This window comes from Ixodes scapularis, unplaced genomic scaffold (genome assembly GCF_016920785.2).
Source record: "Ixodes scapularis isolate PalLabHiFi unplaced genomic scaffold, ASM1692078v2 PGA_scaffold8__174_contigs__length_109621045, whole genome shotgun sequence".
In the NCBI taxonomy this organism is placed as follows: Eukaryota; Metazoa; Arthropoda; class Arachnida; order Ixodida; family Ixodidae; genus Ixodes; species Ixodes scapularis.
Window position 1 is genome coordinate 79,806,781 of NW_024609883.1, and position 13,981 is coordinate 79,820,761.

General features: G+C 44.5%; 1 protein-coding gene across 1 annotated transcript in view; it reads right to left on the bottom strand.

Annotated features, from left to right (window-relative positions):
- Positions 1–5,983: 5,983 nt before the first annotated feature.
- Positions 5,984–13,981, bottom strand: part of LOC115314102 (B-cell lymphoma 6 protein homolog) — a 48,809-nt gene continuing 40,811 nt past the window's right edge. The window contains exon 4 of the mRNA XM_040205184.2: positions 5,984–7,430. Coding sequence (XP_040061118.1) covers positions 7,153–7,430 — 278 coding nt within the window. The 3' untranslated portion in view covers positions 5,984–7,152. The remainder of the gene's footprint in view (positions 7,431–13,981) is intronic.

Here is a 13,981-nt window from a genome sequence, read left to right on the forward strand (position 1 = left end):
ATTTTTGTTTTAATCACAACTTTAGACCCCCCCCCCCCCCCCCCCCACGGCTGGATTGTTCTCACCTCTCCAAATACAATATGCCCCCCCCCCCCCCAATAAAAAAAAATATTTTAAGGCATTTAAAACTGTTTAGTAACAGCCAATTAACCGTTCTACCCCGTAGCGCCCACTCCTCAGGTCACGGCTAGACTACAGTGAGGTCGAGTGTCGATGTTTTAACTATATCATGCCGCAGAAAATAAATATGTAAAAACAATAGATACATAGCTTTAGTTAAATAGCTAACTAATGAATCAATTTAATCTTTCTATAAATTTCCCCTCTTTTCCTTTAGGGGCGAAGCTCCTTAGGGGCTAGCCATGTCCGTATGTCCGTCCGATGTCCGGCGTCGGGGGCTCGTGCTCCTGCTCGTGAGCTCACGTGCTCACGAGCCCGTGAGCACGTGCTCCTGTGCTCATGTAGGGCCAAAAGAAAAAAAAAAAAGAAAACCGCGTCTCCACGAGGTGATTGATGTTGATTGGGGCGAAGTTCTGGTAATGCTTGTCTGCGTAGACGGTGAGCCGCAGCATGCCGAGCCTTTCGTTCGTTTTCATCTATGTCAGAAAGAGAATGTGTGGTATGGAACGGTGGTTATATACGCATTTGAGCATTTGACCGCAGCGTGACATGAATGAAAACGAACGAAAGGCTCGGCATGCTGCGGCTCACCGTCTACGCAGACAAGCACCACCAGAGCCTCGCCCCAATCAACATCATTCACCACTTGGAGATGCGGTTGTTTTTTTACCTCTTTCCCCCATGGCCCCCAAACCTAAACAAACCAAAAAAAAAAAAAAAATGTTTACCCCAAGTTAGTTACATCAACATTTCCTAAATATTTTTTTTCTCTCTCTCTCTCAGTATCTGACGCGTGCGAGTGCGCTTCCCGTGTGCACAGCGCAAACATGCGGTGAGAACGAAGGTAACCCGTCCGAACAATGAAAAATACGGCGGAACTACCCCTGTATTGCCAGTATATTCAACACGCAAGCTTCAAGAATGCGTGCAAACCTACCGAATAAAATAAATAAAAAAATTGGTGTATTTAAGGCATTAGAATTCCAGCAGTAAGAAAGTAAAATTAAAATTCGGCGCAGTGTCGGCGGAAATTTTGTTATTTTGCTGAAATGTAGCAGGACATGTATACATGCAGGTCCAGGCCGGTAAGCACTTTAAAGAACTTTGGAGCAAATGGCGCAGCAGCAATCACATCAAGATGGCGCGAAAATACCACACGTCACGTATGTCACACGCATTATTTGTGGACAGGAGCTCCCCGCAACTTGCTGTGTCGAAATCCGGCAACGAAAATAAGAAAAGTAATAAATGAATATCTTCCGATTTTTAAAATACTGTACATTGTTCAACATACATAAGTTAATTAGCCACTTTATCGCGATGTATAAAATAAATCCCCCAAAATACGTTGTTGTTGCTGTCTTTTCTTTTTTTTTTTTTACTGCTAAAACGTTTATTCTCCGAAGCAGATGCCAATGTTTTAGAACTGACCGTCACCTCAATCAAAAAGTTATGTGATTCCCTAAAAATGTCAATGGGAGAATGCGGCTTGTTTACGCTCGTTTTTGGTGACTGGCGCTATTCAGTTCCATGTATGCGAGAACTCATTTCAATTAATTTCATCTCATTTATTTCGACTCAGGAGAGACGGGGGTGCGGCAGCAAGGCCGAAGGCCCATACCCTGCTTCGACCGCCACTTTTCTATTGAGAATCACAGAAAATCAGGTTCCGTGTTGACGGTATTAATTTTTCTTAAAATTCAGGATTATTTGTCGGCATTCGTTTTTTTTTTTTTTTTTTTTTTCTCTCTCTTTGAATCAGTGTTTTTCGGTGTCTATAATTTCAATGCCGGAAGAATTCGATGTTCATCGGGCTTGTCTAGTAAAGCGACTGGGTAATTACTAGAGAAAATATTATAACTTACAACGCCCTGTATTACACAACTTTCTTGAACACATACCGAACGCTTTACACAATTAGTGAATGCTAAACATTCTTAGTGAATGTTAAATGAATTAATTTCACTGTCTTCTTAGCTGGTACAGACGGTTCCCCGTATATTCACCCTTCCCGGCCTGCGGAAGTTATAAGAAGTATTCACTGGCGGCCATAGTTGTGTGCGCGACTGCTGAGCGCGTGCTGATGGCGAGCCTCCACAGTTCTTTTGCAACGTGCATGCCACACCGTCAAAATAGTCGGTCTTAGCAGCCTATTGATGTGAGCTCGTTCTGAGCATGCGCTCTAGACAGCACTCACAAATATGGCGCCCAGTGAATACTCCTTATACAGGACTCAACCCACAACATTTCCGTGTCCTATTTTCTTCCCTATGTTACAGGAAACTTAATTATGCCTGGACTAAATACTTAGACACCGCGTCATGCTGGTAAATACAAAGGGAAGGAAACGGGGAAAGGAACGTTCTTTCGAGGGAAAGGAACAACCCCGAGGACAGTTCAGTGCGGCTGTGTTTCGGGTCAACGAGAAAAAATAAAGTAGAATGGAATATTTCTTCCCGGAAAGCTAAAGCTTTTTTTTTTTTTTTTTTTTTCTTCAAGGACAGCTTAATTTAGGGTTTTTCGGTTCGGGAGCTAATTTTCGGTGTTTATCGGTATATACCGAAAACACGTAGCCCTACTTATAATTTCGAAATAAGATAGCGGTTAGTTCTGAAACTTTGGCACCTAGATTGGACCACAAGCGCTACATTTCGGCGGAGAATGAGAGTTAGGCGAACCGTAGGTAGCACCCTAGCCTCCTCTATACTCTCAAAGCCTGGCAGTTCGACGACGGAGCCATAGAGTGCCCGGTCGCAGACTTGGAGTGCGAGGACCTGGTAGCCGTCGGAGAGAAAAAAAAAAAAAAAAAAAAAAAAGCTGCTGAGTATTTGTCGCGTTGTCGGCAGGTGCGTTGTCGCGGAGGATGAACCAATTTACCAAAGAAAGGTACGAAGTTTGCTGCAATTCGTGACATGCCTAAATCATCCCATAAAATTTGCTGACAGAACTCCCTGGCACTCCAGTCAACTTCACAAGTTCATTAACCGTCCGACGACGGTTATCGAAGATGACTTGACGAATACATGCCGTAGTTTTTTCACTGGGACCCCTGGAACAAGGTTGACTGTCAAATGACATTGCGCTTCGTTTAAAACGGGTAGGAAACCATTCGTAGACTTGTGTTTTAGTCGGAGCAGCTTTTTTTGGGAGTTGCCTGTAGCATAACAACCGCTCCCGCCGCATTTTCCTTCATCGGGAAGCAAAACTTTCCCGCCGCACATTGTTTGTATAAATCGTCCATCGTAAATAAGCAAACGCGTTAAAGCAGTCTTAAAAAAAAAAAAATCCATTCAAGCCAAACGCAATGTCTCGCAAGAACGTCAACTGCTACAGTGATGCAGACGGGTGCCTGGAAAACGCAGCTAGTGGGAGAAAGTTGTACTACGAGGAACACCCGCCCTCTGCCCTTCAGAAAAATAATTCGGGTTACTTGTGGGTCCCACCTCGTAAATGGCTTCGCTAATGGGCACTTGGCGATATTTTCAAAAAGTTTCAAAACGCTAACCTATATGTTTCGGTAACAGATGAGTAAAAGAGTTGCGAACTTGACGGAAGAGCAACAGAGGCTGAATTTGCATCACTAGTATATTCCAAAGCTTGAGACGTCAAGACGGACAAGGAAGGAAGCGACAAAGCACCACGTCGATTCGCAAACAATGGACTACACCAGTGGTTATCAAATGGGGATCCGCAAAGAAATTATGGGGTCCGTGAAGCCCTGTCACATCAGTCAAGCCCGGCAATAAAAGTTTTTTTTTTTTTTTTAGATTGAGAACAAACGTTTTAGTTTTCTGTCAAGTTTACTCTTGTAAATGAGAAAAGCCTATACTTCACTCTGGCCCTTAGTTATAACCATTCGTCAAATCATTATCATAACTAACCTACACTTCTCTTCCCCTCACCCTGAACGGGGTCCTCAATCATCTCCGCTGATCCACAAGGAACTCACGAAACACCAATGGTTGAGAACCGCTGGACTAGACAGTACGCATTCTGTGGTAGGTGAAAGCTGTCGGTGCATATAATGAAATAAATACACTTCGTCAGGTTTGGGGCATCCATTCTGTCACGCTTGCGTAAGTTGTTTAGAATATGCGGTGTGGTTTTATATCTCGTCTCCTATGTATACCGAAGCCCAATGTTTCGACGGTAGACCGACGCATTAATCTAGCCAGGTTTCCCCAAGCTCAAATGCACAAAATAAAAAAAACGAACAAAAGTATAGAAGATTTTGTTTTCATTCACACCAGATGGAAGAGCAGAGAGCAGCGGGTCCACAAGAACAAATTACTTCTACCGAACAGCGGTCATTTGAGCGGAGATGTTTCAGCGAATCGCCGCGGCGCTTGTTAACCCACCCACCCCTTTGCGTTCACGCCGCTTCGCGGAGAAAACATGCAACGGCTCATTACAAATTGACATGTTAACCCACCTGGCCCACCAGTAAACGCCGCTTCGCGGCGACCGACCATTCGATGAAGTGTCTTTCGAAGCAAAGTTGGCGTTTTCTGCTCTTTCCACCTTATAGCACAGCAAACACTGGAGAGGACGAAACAATCAACCATGGCAAGCAGAGAACTTAGTGGGTTTGTCCTGCTGTTCCTAACCTGTAACAGACTATATAGTCGCAGACAGAGCAAAATACGACGCAGGGCGAGTATTTTCAATGCTCGTCCTCCATGCCTCTCACTGTGCTTTGGCTGCACACGCGCGCTCCAGGTGCAGGACACACCAAAGCTTTGTCGAAAATAGGAAGCTTGCGCTAGAGACGGGACAACCGACACCCCTCAACGCTGTTCTCATCTTGTCAGCGACTATACAAGAAAACGATTAGTATCCACAATTAGTTCCATACATAACTATTTTGGGTCCATATCACATGAGCGAATGACATTTTAGCGAACAGCGACATTTGAGCGAATCGACGTTTTAGCGAATAACCGGGGCGCGCGTTAACCCATCCGCCGCGCTGCGCTTTACGCCGCTTCGCGGCGACAGTCTGCGGCGAGTCATTACAAAAATGTGAACCCACTTGGCCCACCCGAAAACGCCGCTACGCGGCGTCCGACTATTCGCTAAAGTGTCATTCCGTGAAACGTGGGCGTTCGCTAAAACGTCATTCGATCAATTGCCTCCCGTCGTCTACAGGGGCTTATCATTGACTTCAGTGAGCCCTTGTGCCTACTTTCACAGCTTCGATCATGTTTTAATGTTAAGTTAATGTTAAGAATCACTAGTGATTGAGAATTCATTGCCCACATCCCTACCTGCTGCGATCTTCGTTCCCCAATTATCCCACTAAAAGTTAACCAGCAGCTTTGAATCGATGTCGGCCCAGCTGTGCAACAAATAGCATATCATTACCGGTCGATGATGGTAATGGTCCAAATATGGCACAGTAGGCAGGGCAAGAAATAAGAAAAGCTGAGTTTGGGCACTTATTTATTATCTGGAACACTTTGAAGCAAATGAGAAAAGCCATGGATATAAATGAAAGCAAGAAGGTCGCAGCTGAAAAAAGGTTTTTCAAAATGATTTGCACAAGAACTCTAATAGAAAGCATAGGCAGCCACTGCAAGCATATTCTAAACATACTTCAAGAGGGACTAGCTCATTTCCAGAGCTTACCAAGCTTTATTGAAATGAGAGTGAAGGCTGTTGGCCATTTGCCTTAATTCAGGACTAGGCAATCAGTTGCTCTAGATCCACCCCTGCTCCGCACACACATGCTTCAAGTGTCTAGTAAGCAGGATTGTTAAGAAAGCTTGTGCGAACTATCAACGCAGGTAAGATGTTATCCAACCACAGTGGAAGTCTGATTGCTGACACCTGCGAAGCCTATTCCCTGGCTGCTTTTTTTTAAAATTATATTTCTACAAAACTCATTACTCTGCTTGGGCCGGCTGACTTCGACAAGTATTGGAACATGCCATTTCCACAGCGCCTTATGTATTCGAATGTGCCACCTCCGGTTTCCCTTCACTAAAGGCATTGGGACATTGCTCGCACCTGTAAAGTTTCTCGCCCGTATGTGTTTGAATGTGGTGGGTCAGGCTGTCCAAGAGTCTTTCGCAGGCTTCCAATGATGCACCGCTGTTGACGCGCACTCTATAAGCTGTGGTGGCTGCATCCGAAACTACTCACTCTCCCAAGACAACGAATCCCTGCGCTAAAACCTAACACATTTCGGTGACTGCGGTAATTTCAAAATAATTTTTCGTGCAAATTTTTGTACAAATCTTCTTACTTTGCTTGAGTACGTTGACTCAAGCTTATGGGAGATACACTTTTACTGTGTCTCGCGTGCCTCGGCCAAAGGTTTTGAGACATTGCTCACACTTGTAAGGTCGCTCGCCCGTGTGAATACGATAGTGGCGGGTCAAGTTCCCACGCACACTAAAGGCTTGGGGACATAGCTCGTATTTTTAAGGTTTTTCGCCCGTATGCGTTCAAATGTGCTGGGTCAGATTTCCATGCCACTAAAGGCTTGGGGACATTGCTCGCATTTGCCAGGTCTCTTACCTGTATGAGTTCGAATGTGGCGGGTCGCGCACTTAAGTGCACTAAACACTAAAAACTTGGGGACCGGACATAGCTCACATTTGTAAACCCTGTGTGTGTTCTAATCTGCTGTGTCAGCAATATCGCTCTGACTAAAGGTTTGGGGAGATTGATCACATCTGTAAGGTCCCTTTCCCGTGTGCATTTGAATGTGTTGATTCTGCCTCTCACACTGACTAAAAAATTGGGGGCACTTCTGCGGCTTCGAATGTGGTATACTCAGATAACTACTTCGAGAAAACACTTTGGGACATTCTTGGCATCCGTAAGGTTTCTCACTGGTGTGAGTTCACATGTGGGCAGCCAAGGCACTACTACGAGCAAATGATTCGGGGCATTCTTGGAATTCGTAAGGTTTTTCACATGTGTGGGCTCGGATATGATAGGCTAGGCGGCTACTTTGAGAAAATGCTAGCGGATATTTCTTACATTTGAAGGGTTTTTCAACCGCGTGCATTCGGATGTGATTTACTATAGATGAGCATATTTCTGGTATGCTGCTGGACATCGTTTACACTCGAAAGTTCCTTCTAGTTTGTGAATCTCAGAATGGTGTCTCAAGTCCTCCACTCTATAAAATGACTTTGGAAAGTGCTGGCACTTGAGCTGTTCATCACCATGGACAGTCAGGTGACTGAGGATTTCACGCTGCTCTCCGGTGACGTGGGTGCAGAAACAGCACTTGAAGAGAATGCTCGTCGTGGGTTCCGGTAGGCAGCTGATCCCCGTCAAGTGTGCACCTTTATCACCTACACAAAAAGACACATCCATGCATATTGTTAGACAAAAAAAAAAAAACACACTTTGCCCCCTTTCCACTATAGTGACGAAGTCGGTGGGAACACTAAACATGTTGACTTATTTTGAAGTGACGTTGCACAGATGAACTTGGCACGCAATTTATGTCTCAATGATGTGAAAATTATGCCCCTGTCAAAGCTCGTGCTCCAAGGGCAGTGGCATCTGTAGTCTGCATTCCTTGCGGTTGCATGCCCCAACTTTGGACCTGCTTTAAATCCTCATTTCCTCTGAAGGAGGCGCTTGTATTCCCTTTTCTTTCACCTCTTGTAGACTCTCTCACCATCTGTACAAACGCACACGCTCGACACTATCCATAGAGCAAGGTTGTAGTGCTAGATTCTCTATATCACCTACTGGAGACCAGCACGGGGGTTCAGACTAGACACGAGAGCTTCACCAGCGTTAGACTGGGACTCGTATTATGGGGGACAAGGGTTCTAACCTAACGCTCGTGCATCACTCGAGTACAATCAATTTCCATGTGATATTTCACATTATAGGAATGTACAGGGAACTGTTGAAGCCAGAGATACATCACATTATGTATTAGAAACCAACTATCATAACACAAATACAAGGCACACTTTGACACGGTAACCGGTAGTTTGGGCAAATTTCTGGGCATCGAAGCGCCTGACATGTTTTTGTGCCTAGAGGTTCAATTTTAGTGACGGTTGGGGCCAAGGCTTTGTTTTGCGGAAAAAGAAAACGTGAGAGCAAATATGAGTTCAGAGAATGACTGCATTATAGTTGTTCACAAAGTAGCCATGAAACTTTTCTGGTATACATATATATGGTATATATATATATAATGGTATTATTCAAGAATAAAATAAGCTCCAATACATTGAATGGAATGTTGTGAAACACCTGCATCTGAACAGAGCAACACTAACGAAAATAAACTCTGCCGAAAGCTTGTTATCCCAGGCACACACACAGCAAGCAGCACGACAGGTGTGTGATGGTCCAAAGGTAGCCATATCACATCATCGGCAATAAACCTATTGTTAAATAGACCGATCTCACCAAGCGTTCGACGCATGCGCGAGGCAGCCATAACCTTATTTCACAGGGGGCAATCGGCAGTGTTCGTGCCCTGCACGCGCAGAGCTCCAGCGAGGTTGTCGCACGCGCAGAAAGACTAAAGTTCCCTCGATGCTTTGCGGCAGCGGTGGCGTAGTCAAACTGGCTGGTGAGATCGGTCTATTACCCAGGCACCAAAGAGAATGCAGGGATTGGCGTTCAACGTGCCACGCGCGCACGCCTTTCCCGTATAAAAGAATCCAAGTAAATAACCAAAACAAAACATTGACGAACGCGCGTGCTAGATGCAATTTGTTTTAGGCATTTGCTTTGGAAAAGTTACTACTGCTGAGGCCAGAACGCGCGGCGCTTGGAACACCAATCCCTGCATTCTCCTTGATGCTTTTGTAATTTAGCAATGGGGCTATTGGCTATTTTAATGCAGATTTTTTTTATTTAAAATACTGCAGGCAGGATGCAACCCAAGAAGTAGATTTAATCACTATATAAAAATAAAATACCAAAGAACACAAAAAAATGAGGGCAGGAAAACAAAAGGGGAAAGGGGAGGGAGAAGGATTGATGATTGTGTTCCGGATCAACACAACCAAGTAGTAGAGAAATATTTACTTCCCCGAAAATTAATTGTGTTTATCTTTCGCAAAGGCATTTGAATTTGGGATTTTACGGTTTTCCCGTATTTTGATAAGATCGGCTAAGGGGGGGACTAATTTCCGGGGTTTATGGGCATTCGCGGAAAACCCGAAAGCCTAAATATAACTGAGATAAAAAAAAAAAAAAAAAAAAAAAAAAGTCAAACGTTTTTGTTGTTTTTTTAACGAGAAGGATGGATGGATGGATGGATGGATGTTACTGGCTATACCCTTTGTATCGGGTGGTAGCTCGCACCACCTAGCCTAAGTCTAAGAAAGACAAACATTTGATTTGATTTCTCGCGCCCTTCTAAGCCAATTTTCTGCCCCTTAGCTATCACCAGGTAGTGTGGGATATCACCAGGATGACCTTCGGGGGATCGGGCAAAAAAACTAAAAACATCACCCCCCGCCTCTTCCCCCCGGCGAGGGAGTCGCCAATTTTTCTCTGGTCAGACCTTGTCGGCGTTACCCCCGCACCGGACCCACTGGGAGACAGGGTTGAGACTTTGGGCCGGAGCCACGCGGGAGGGAGTCCCAATTTTCCTCTGTCCCGCCTGTCCCCAGCTGTGCTAGTTAGTTCTGCATCATTCAATTTTCCCTAGATAATTTCCACCAATCTTCTAATCGCCTCTTTGTGACTGTAATCCTCTTCTCCTCCGTCCCTCCATCGTCTCCAGCAAACCCCAAGGCCCCGGCCAGATCTGTTACCCCCTCAGGGATTGCAGGACGAAGCCCCGTGCACTTTAATACCAAGTGCTCAAGTGTCTCACTCTCATTATGGCAAGCAGCACATAAAGTGTCTATCTCCTGAAATTTAGCCCTATACGTCCTCGTCCTGAAAGCCCCCGTTCTCGCCTCGAACAGCAAAGAACTTCCTATTGAATTGTCAAAAACATTTTCCTTTCTTATGTCCTGCTTTCGTGACCTGTACACTGTTAGAGCTGATTTATCCTGCATTCTTTCTTCCCACATTTTCCTCTCTACCTCTTTCACCCCTTTTTTCACTGAAGTAGTCTGTTCAGCCCCATCACCAGTATGTAGGTATTTAAATGTAAGCTTTCGAATTCGGTTTGTCCATTTTGTGTTTAGACTTTTCATGTACAAATATTTGAATACCTTCCGTGCCCACCGCGTATCATCCATTTCGGTCAACCTTTGTTCAAATTTCAACTTACTAACTGCCTCCCTGCTCTCAAAAGACGACCATCCCATGTCCCCCTGTACTCCCTCATTTGGTGTTTTTTCCATGCGCTCCCAGTGCCAGCCTGCCTACGCTTCTTTGTCGAATTTCTAATCCTGATTGAACCTCTGATTTCATGCACAGCACTGCATTGCCAAAAGACAGCCCTGGCACCATCACTCCTTTCCATATACCTCTGACCACTTCATACCTATTATAGTTCCATAGCGCCTTGAGCTTCATAATTGATGAATTTCTTTTCCCTTTTCTAATTATATTCTCCTCGTGTTCCTCTAAATATTTTGTTCCCTCATTGAGCCAGACTCCCAGATATTTGTATTTTCCTACTTGGTCTATTTCGATGTCCTGTATCCTGGACCTGGAACCCATGGATTCCAAGGTTGTGAGCCCGACACTCTACCACTGTGCGCACGGGAGACAAAACTGAAAGATAAGTACTTTGCTCGCCAAGGCCCGGAAGCGTGTGAGACTGTGGGCAGCTGTGTGACTATACATAACCATAGCGCTTGATTTTACGACACGGAATCGATTAAAACGATCTGTGGGGGAAATAATGGCATGAAAAAATATTAAAAATGCTTCATTTACCTTGGTCCTACAGACAAAGTTGGTATACCCAGAAGGTGTTTCCGCAGCATCATTCGGAGTTTGTGACTGACTAGAGTCACTAAGTATGGACATTGTAGTACTTTTTCGTTCTTTTTCTTTGGCCAGCATGTTATTTTATTCCAAACTTTGTCCTATTCCATGCGACGGTGGGGACGTCTTAGATATAAACTGTTTGAACGCCGAACGCTAGCGTCCAACATTCGGCGCTCAAACATTTAGTGGAAACCACTGTGATACACAAAGTCAGCTAGCTTCACATCTACCCACTAATTGGCGCAGTGGTAGGATGTCGAGCTCACTATAATGAGGTCGTAGGTTGAAGCGCGATGAGAATATATTTTTTGATTCGTCTCAATTTACCACTCTTTTGTACAGAATTGTGCCCTGAAGTATATGTGACACATTTGGTAATGATTGTCGTGGCATTCCGTCACACTCTCTTCAAGGATCCCAAGAAAAGGGAGAGAGAAGAAGAAAGACCCGAGTTTATAGTTAACCACAAACCCCACAAAATGACATGGCAGAGCACACTACGACATAATAAACGCGCTCTACTCTCCACAAGAGCACATTTCTTCCCGAGTTTATCTATATGGCCAAGGAGAAGTCAACCGCAAAAGTGGCAGTCAGCCGCAATGCATTTGGGTATGTCCCTTTCTCAGCGGGTCAGGTGATTCTGGCGCGACCAGCTGCGCGCGGCGCTGTGGCGTGATCCAACGAAAGCGACTATTCTAGTTAGGACTTGTTCGCAGGTGGCACCACTCGCCCTCTGTTACCAGCCTTTTTGAGCAACAGTAATATGTCTAGTATGCTTTTTTTTTGTTTGTTTGTGCGACGTCATTGTTTTGTATGTAAAAAGAAACGTTGGTCCGGGCCAACGTTACTAGATTAAGATTGGGTGGTTCTCATTTGAACCCCTTCGCATTTCCACCTTCTCGTTTTCACCTTCTCATTTCAACCCAGCGCAAAAAAAAGTTTCGCTTTTCTCCCTTTCTCACTTAAACCGTTCTCAAAACAAACCTCGGGGTTTGGTCCATTCTCAAAATGACTTTTCTCATTTTAACCCTTCTTCATCCAAACTTTCTCAAAACATACTTTCTGGTTTTGACCATTCTCAAAAAGACTTTTCTCATTTTAACCGTGTACATTATCAGGCTAGGCAAAAGCAATAATTTCAGCATACACTCACGGAAAACCGAAATTAAGGAAGCAATGACATTATAAAGTCCAGGCACCTGAAGCTTTATTACGCCTTGGAACGCTCCTTGGAGAATGACATCTAGAGAGTGCATGCCAATCCACTGCATGACGGACGACAAATAGGCAAGTATACAATGATCGTAGACGTACGACCACTCCGACACCGGTTGTGAATAATTCAATATCCTCACAGGGCATGCCAGATGAGCATAAGTTGCATCCGATGACTCCCGACTGAAATGAAGAAAAAAAAGTTGTGCCTGGTAAGAAAGCCCTCAAGCCACGCAACATTGCACCCGCACATTAAGAAAAAAAAAAAAAAAAAAAAACAACAACGCAGGGTTAGATTGTTAATGGCAGGATCTCCCTTTGTGACTTTCTGAGGAGGGCGAGGGTATTTTTTTGGTGTTTTGTTGCTGCGGTCATCTTAAATAGTTTAACCAATTATAGGTAATTTCCTGCGTTGATAATGCTCGTGGGAACAAAGCTTCACCGAGCATGTGATCGCATTCAGGAGCGATGACTGATTATGCGGCAGAAAAATGTTTTCTACTATGCGTCTCGTGAAGAGCCGTTCAGCAGCCTAACGATTGGCCATACGGTTTGAATGACACCATGCTTAGCGAGTCGCTTCAAACGTGACGGTATGGAAAACAAAATATTTCTGTGACCATATTTCGAGTGCAATGGATCCTCTGCAAAAGGGTGAAAACGATCCATCCGGGGGTGGGCACAGGACCGTTGGCTGCTCCCTGCTGGTGGTGCTCTTGAGTGGTGGCGGCAACGCTTTGTCAGCGACCAGGTGCACAGTAGAGCGAGAAACACGCCGCTGCCGCTGCTTTGTGATGTTGCCTAAGCGATCGCCAGTTAGCCTTGATGTGGAACATGACATTAAGTTTTCGCATCGGTGCACACTGGCACAGGTAGACCACGAAAATGAATTGACGAACATGTTTGAATTGTAATAATATATACAATGGCGACTCTGGCGGATTTTTTGTTTGTTTTTGTGCTTGTTTTGTTTTGGATCTGGTTAATTTTTTATCAAATAATAATTGCTATGGAGCAGCCGGCACTGTTATGAACAGTGTCAACATCTCCATTATTTTACTCATTTATTAACACAGAAAAAGAGAGACTGGTTGAAATTCCAAGAGCACTCTAAAAAGATGACACACACATTGTCAAACTATATGTTTAAACGATACGGGTTGAAACGCCAAGTACACATGTTTTGAGACGGAGTTTCATCAAACAATAAGGATTTAAATGAGATCGGGTTCAACCGAGAAGGGCATAAATAAGGAAAGGTTAAAGCGCAAAGAGCGTTAGGCGACTGGTTTGAAATACGATGTTCAAATGAGAACTGGCTCAAATGAGGCGGGTCCTATTGAGAAAGGGTCGGGATCTCGGCCATGAGGGGGGTACCCCCTTCATTCCCGTTACAGTGTTGAAGGGGAGTAATGACAAATGCGGCGCGCCCTCATATGAAGCCTCCGAAGCGGATGCCGCTGTGTGCATGGCGCTGGTGTGGTTTTCCCGAGCAACAGGATAGATTTGCAGGAATTAATGAGCATTTGTGGTAGGAAAGGAGAAGAATTAGGTTTAGAATTCAGTAGCGAAAAATCAGCAGTCATGATTTTTAACGAGGATGAAGTTGAGGGGCTGAAGATAGAGAATATTACAGTTGAGAGAGCTAGTAAATACAAGTATACCTAGGAGTATGGATATGTGGTGGTGCAGAATATCTCAGTGAGCATGAAAAGTATATAATAGGTAAGGGCAACAGAAATGCAGCTGTAATGAA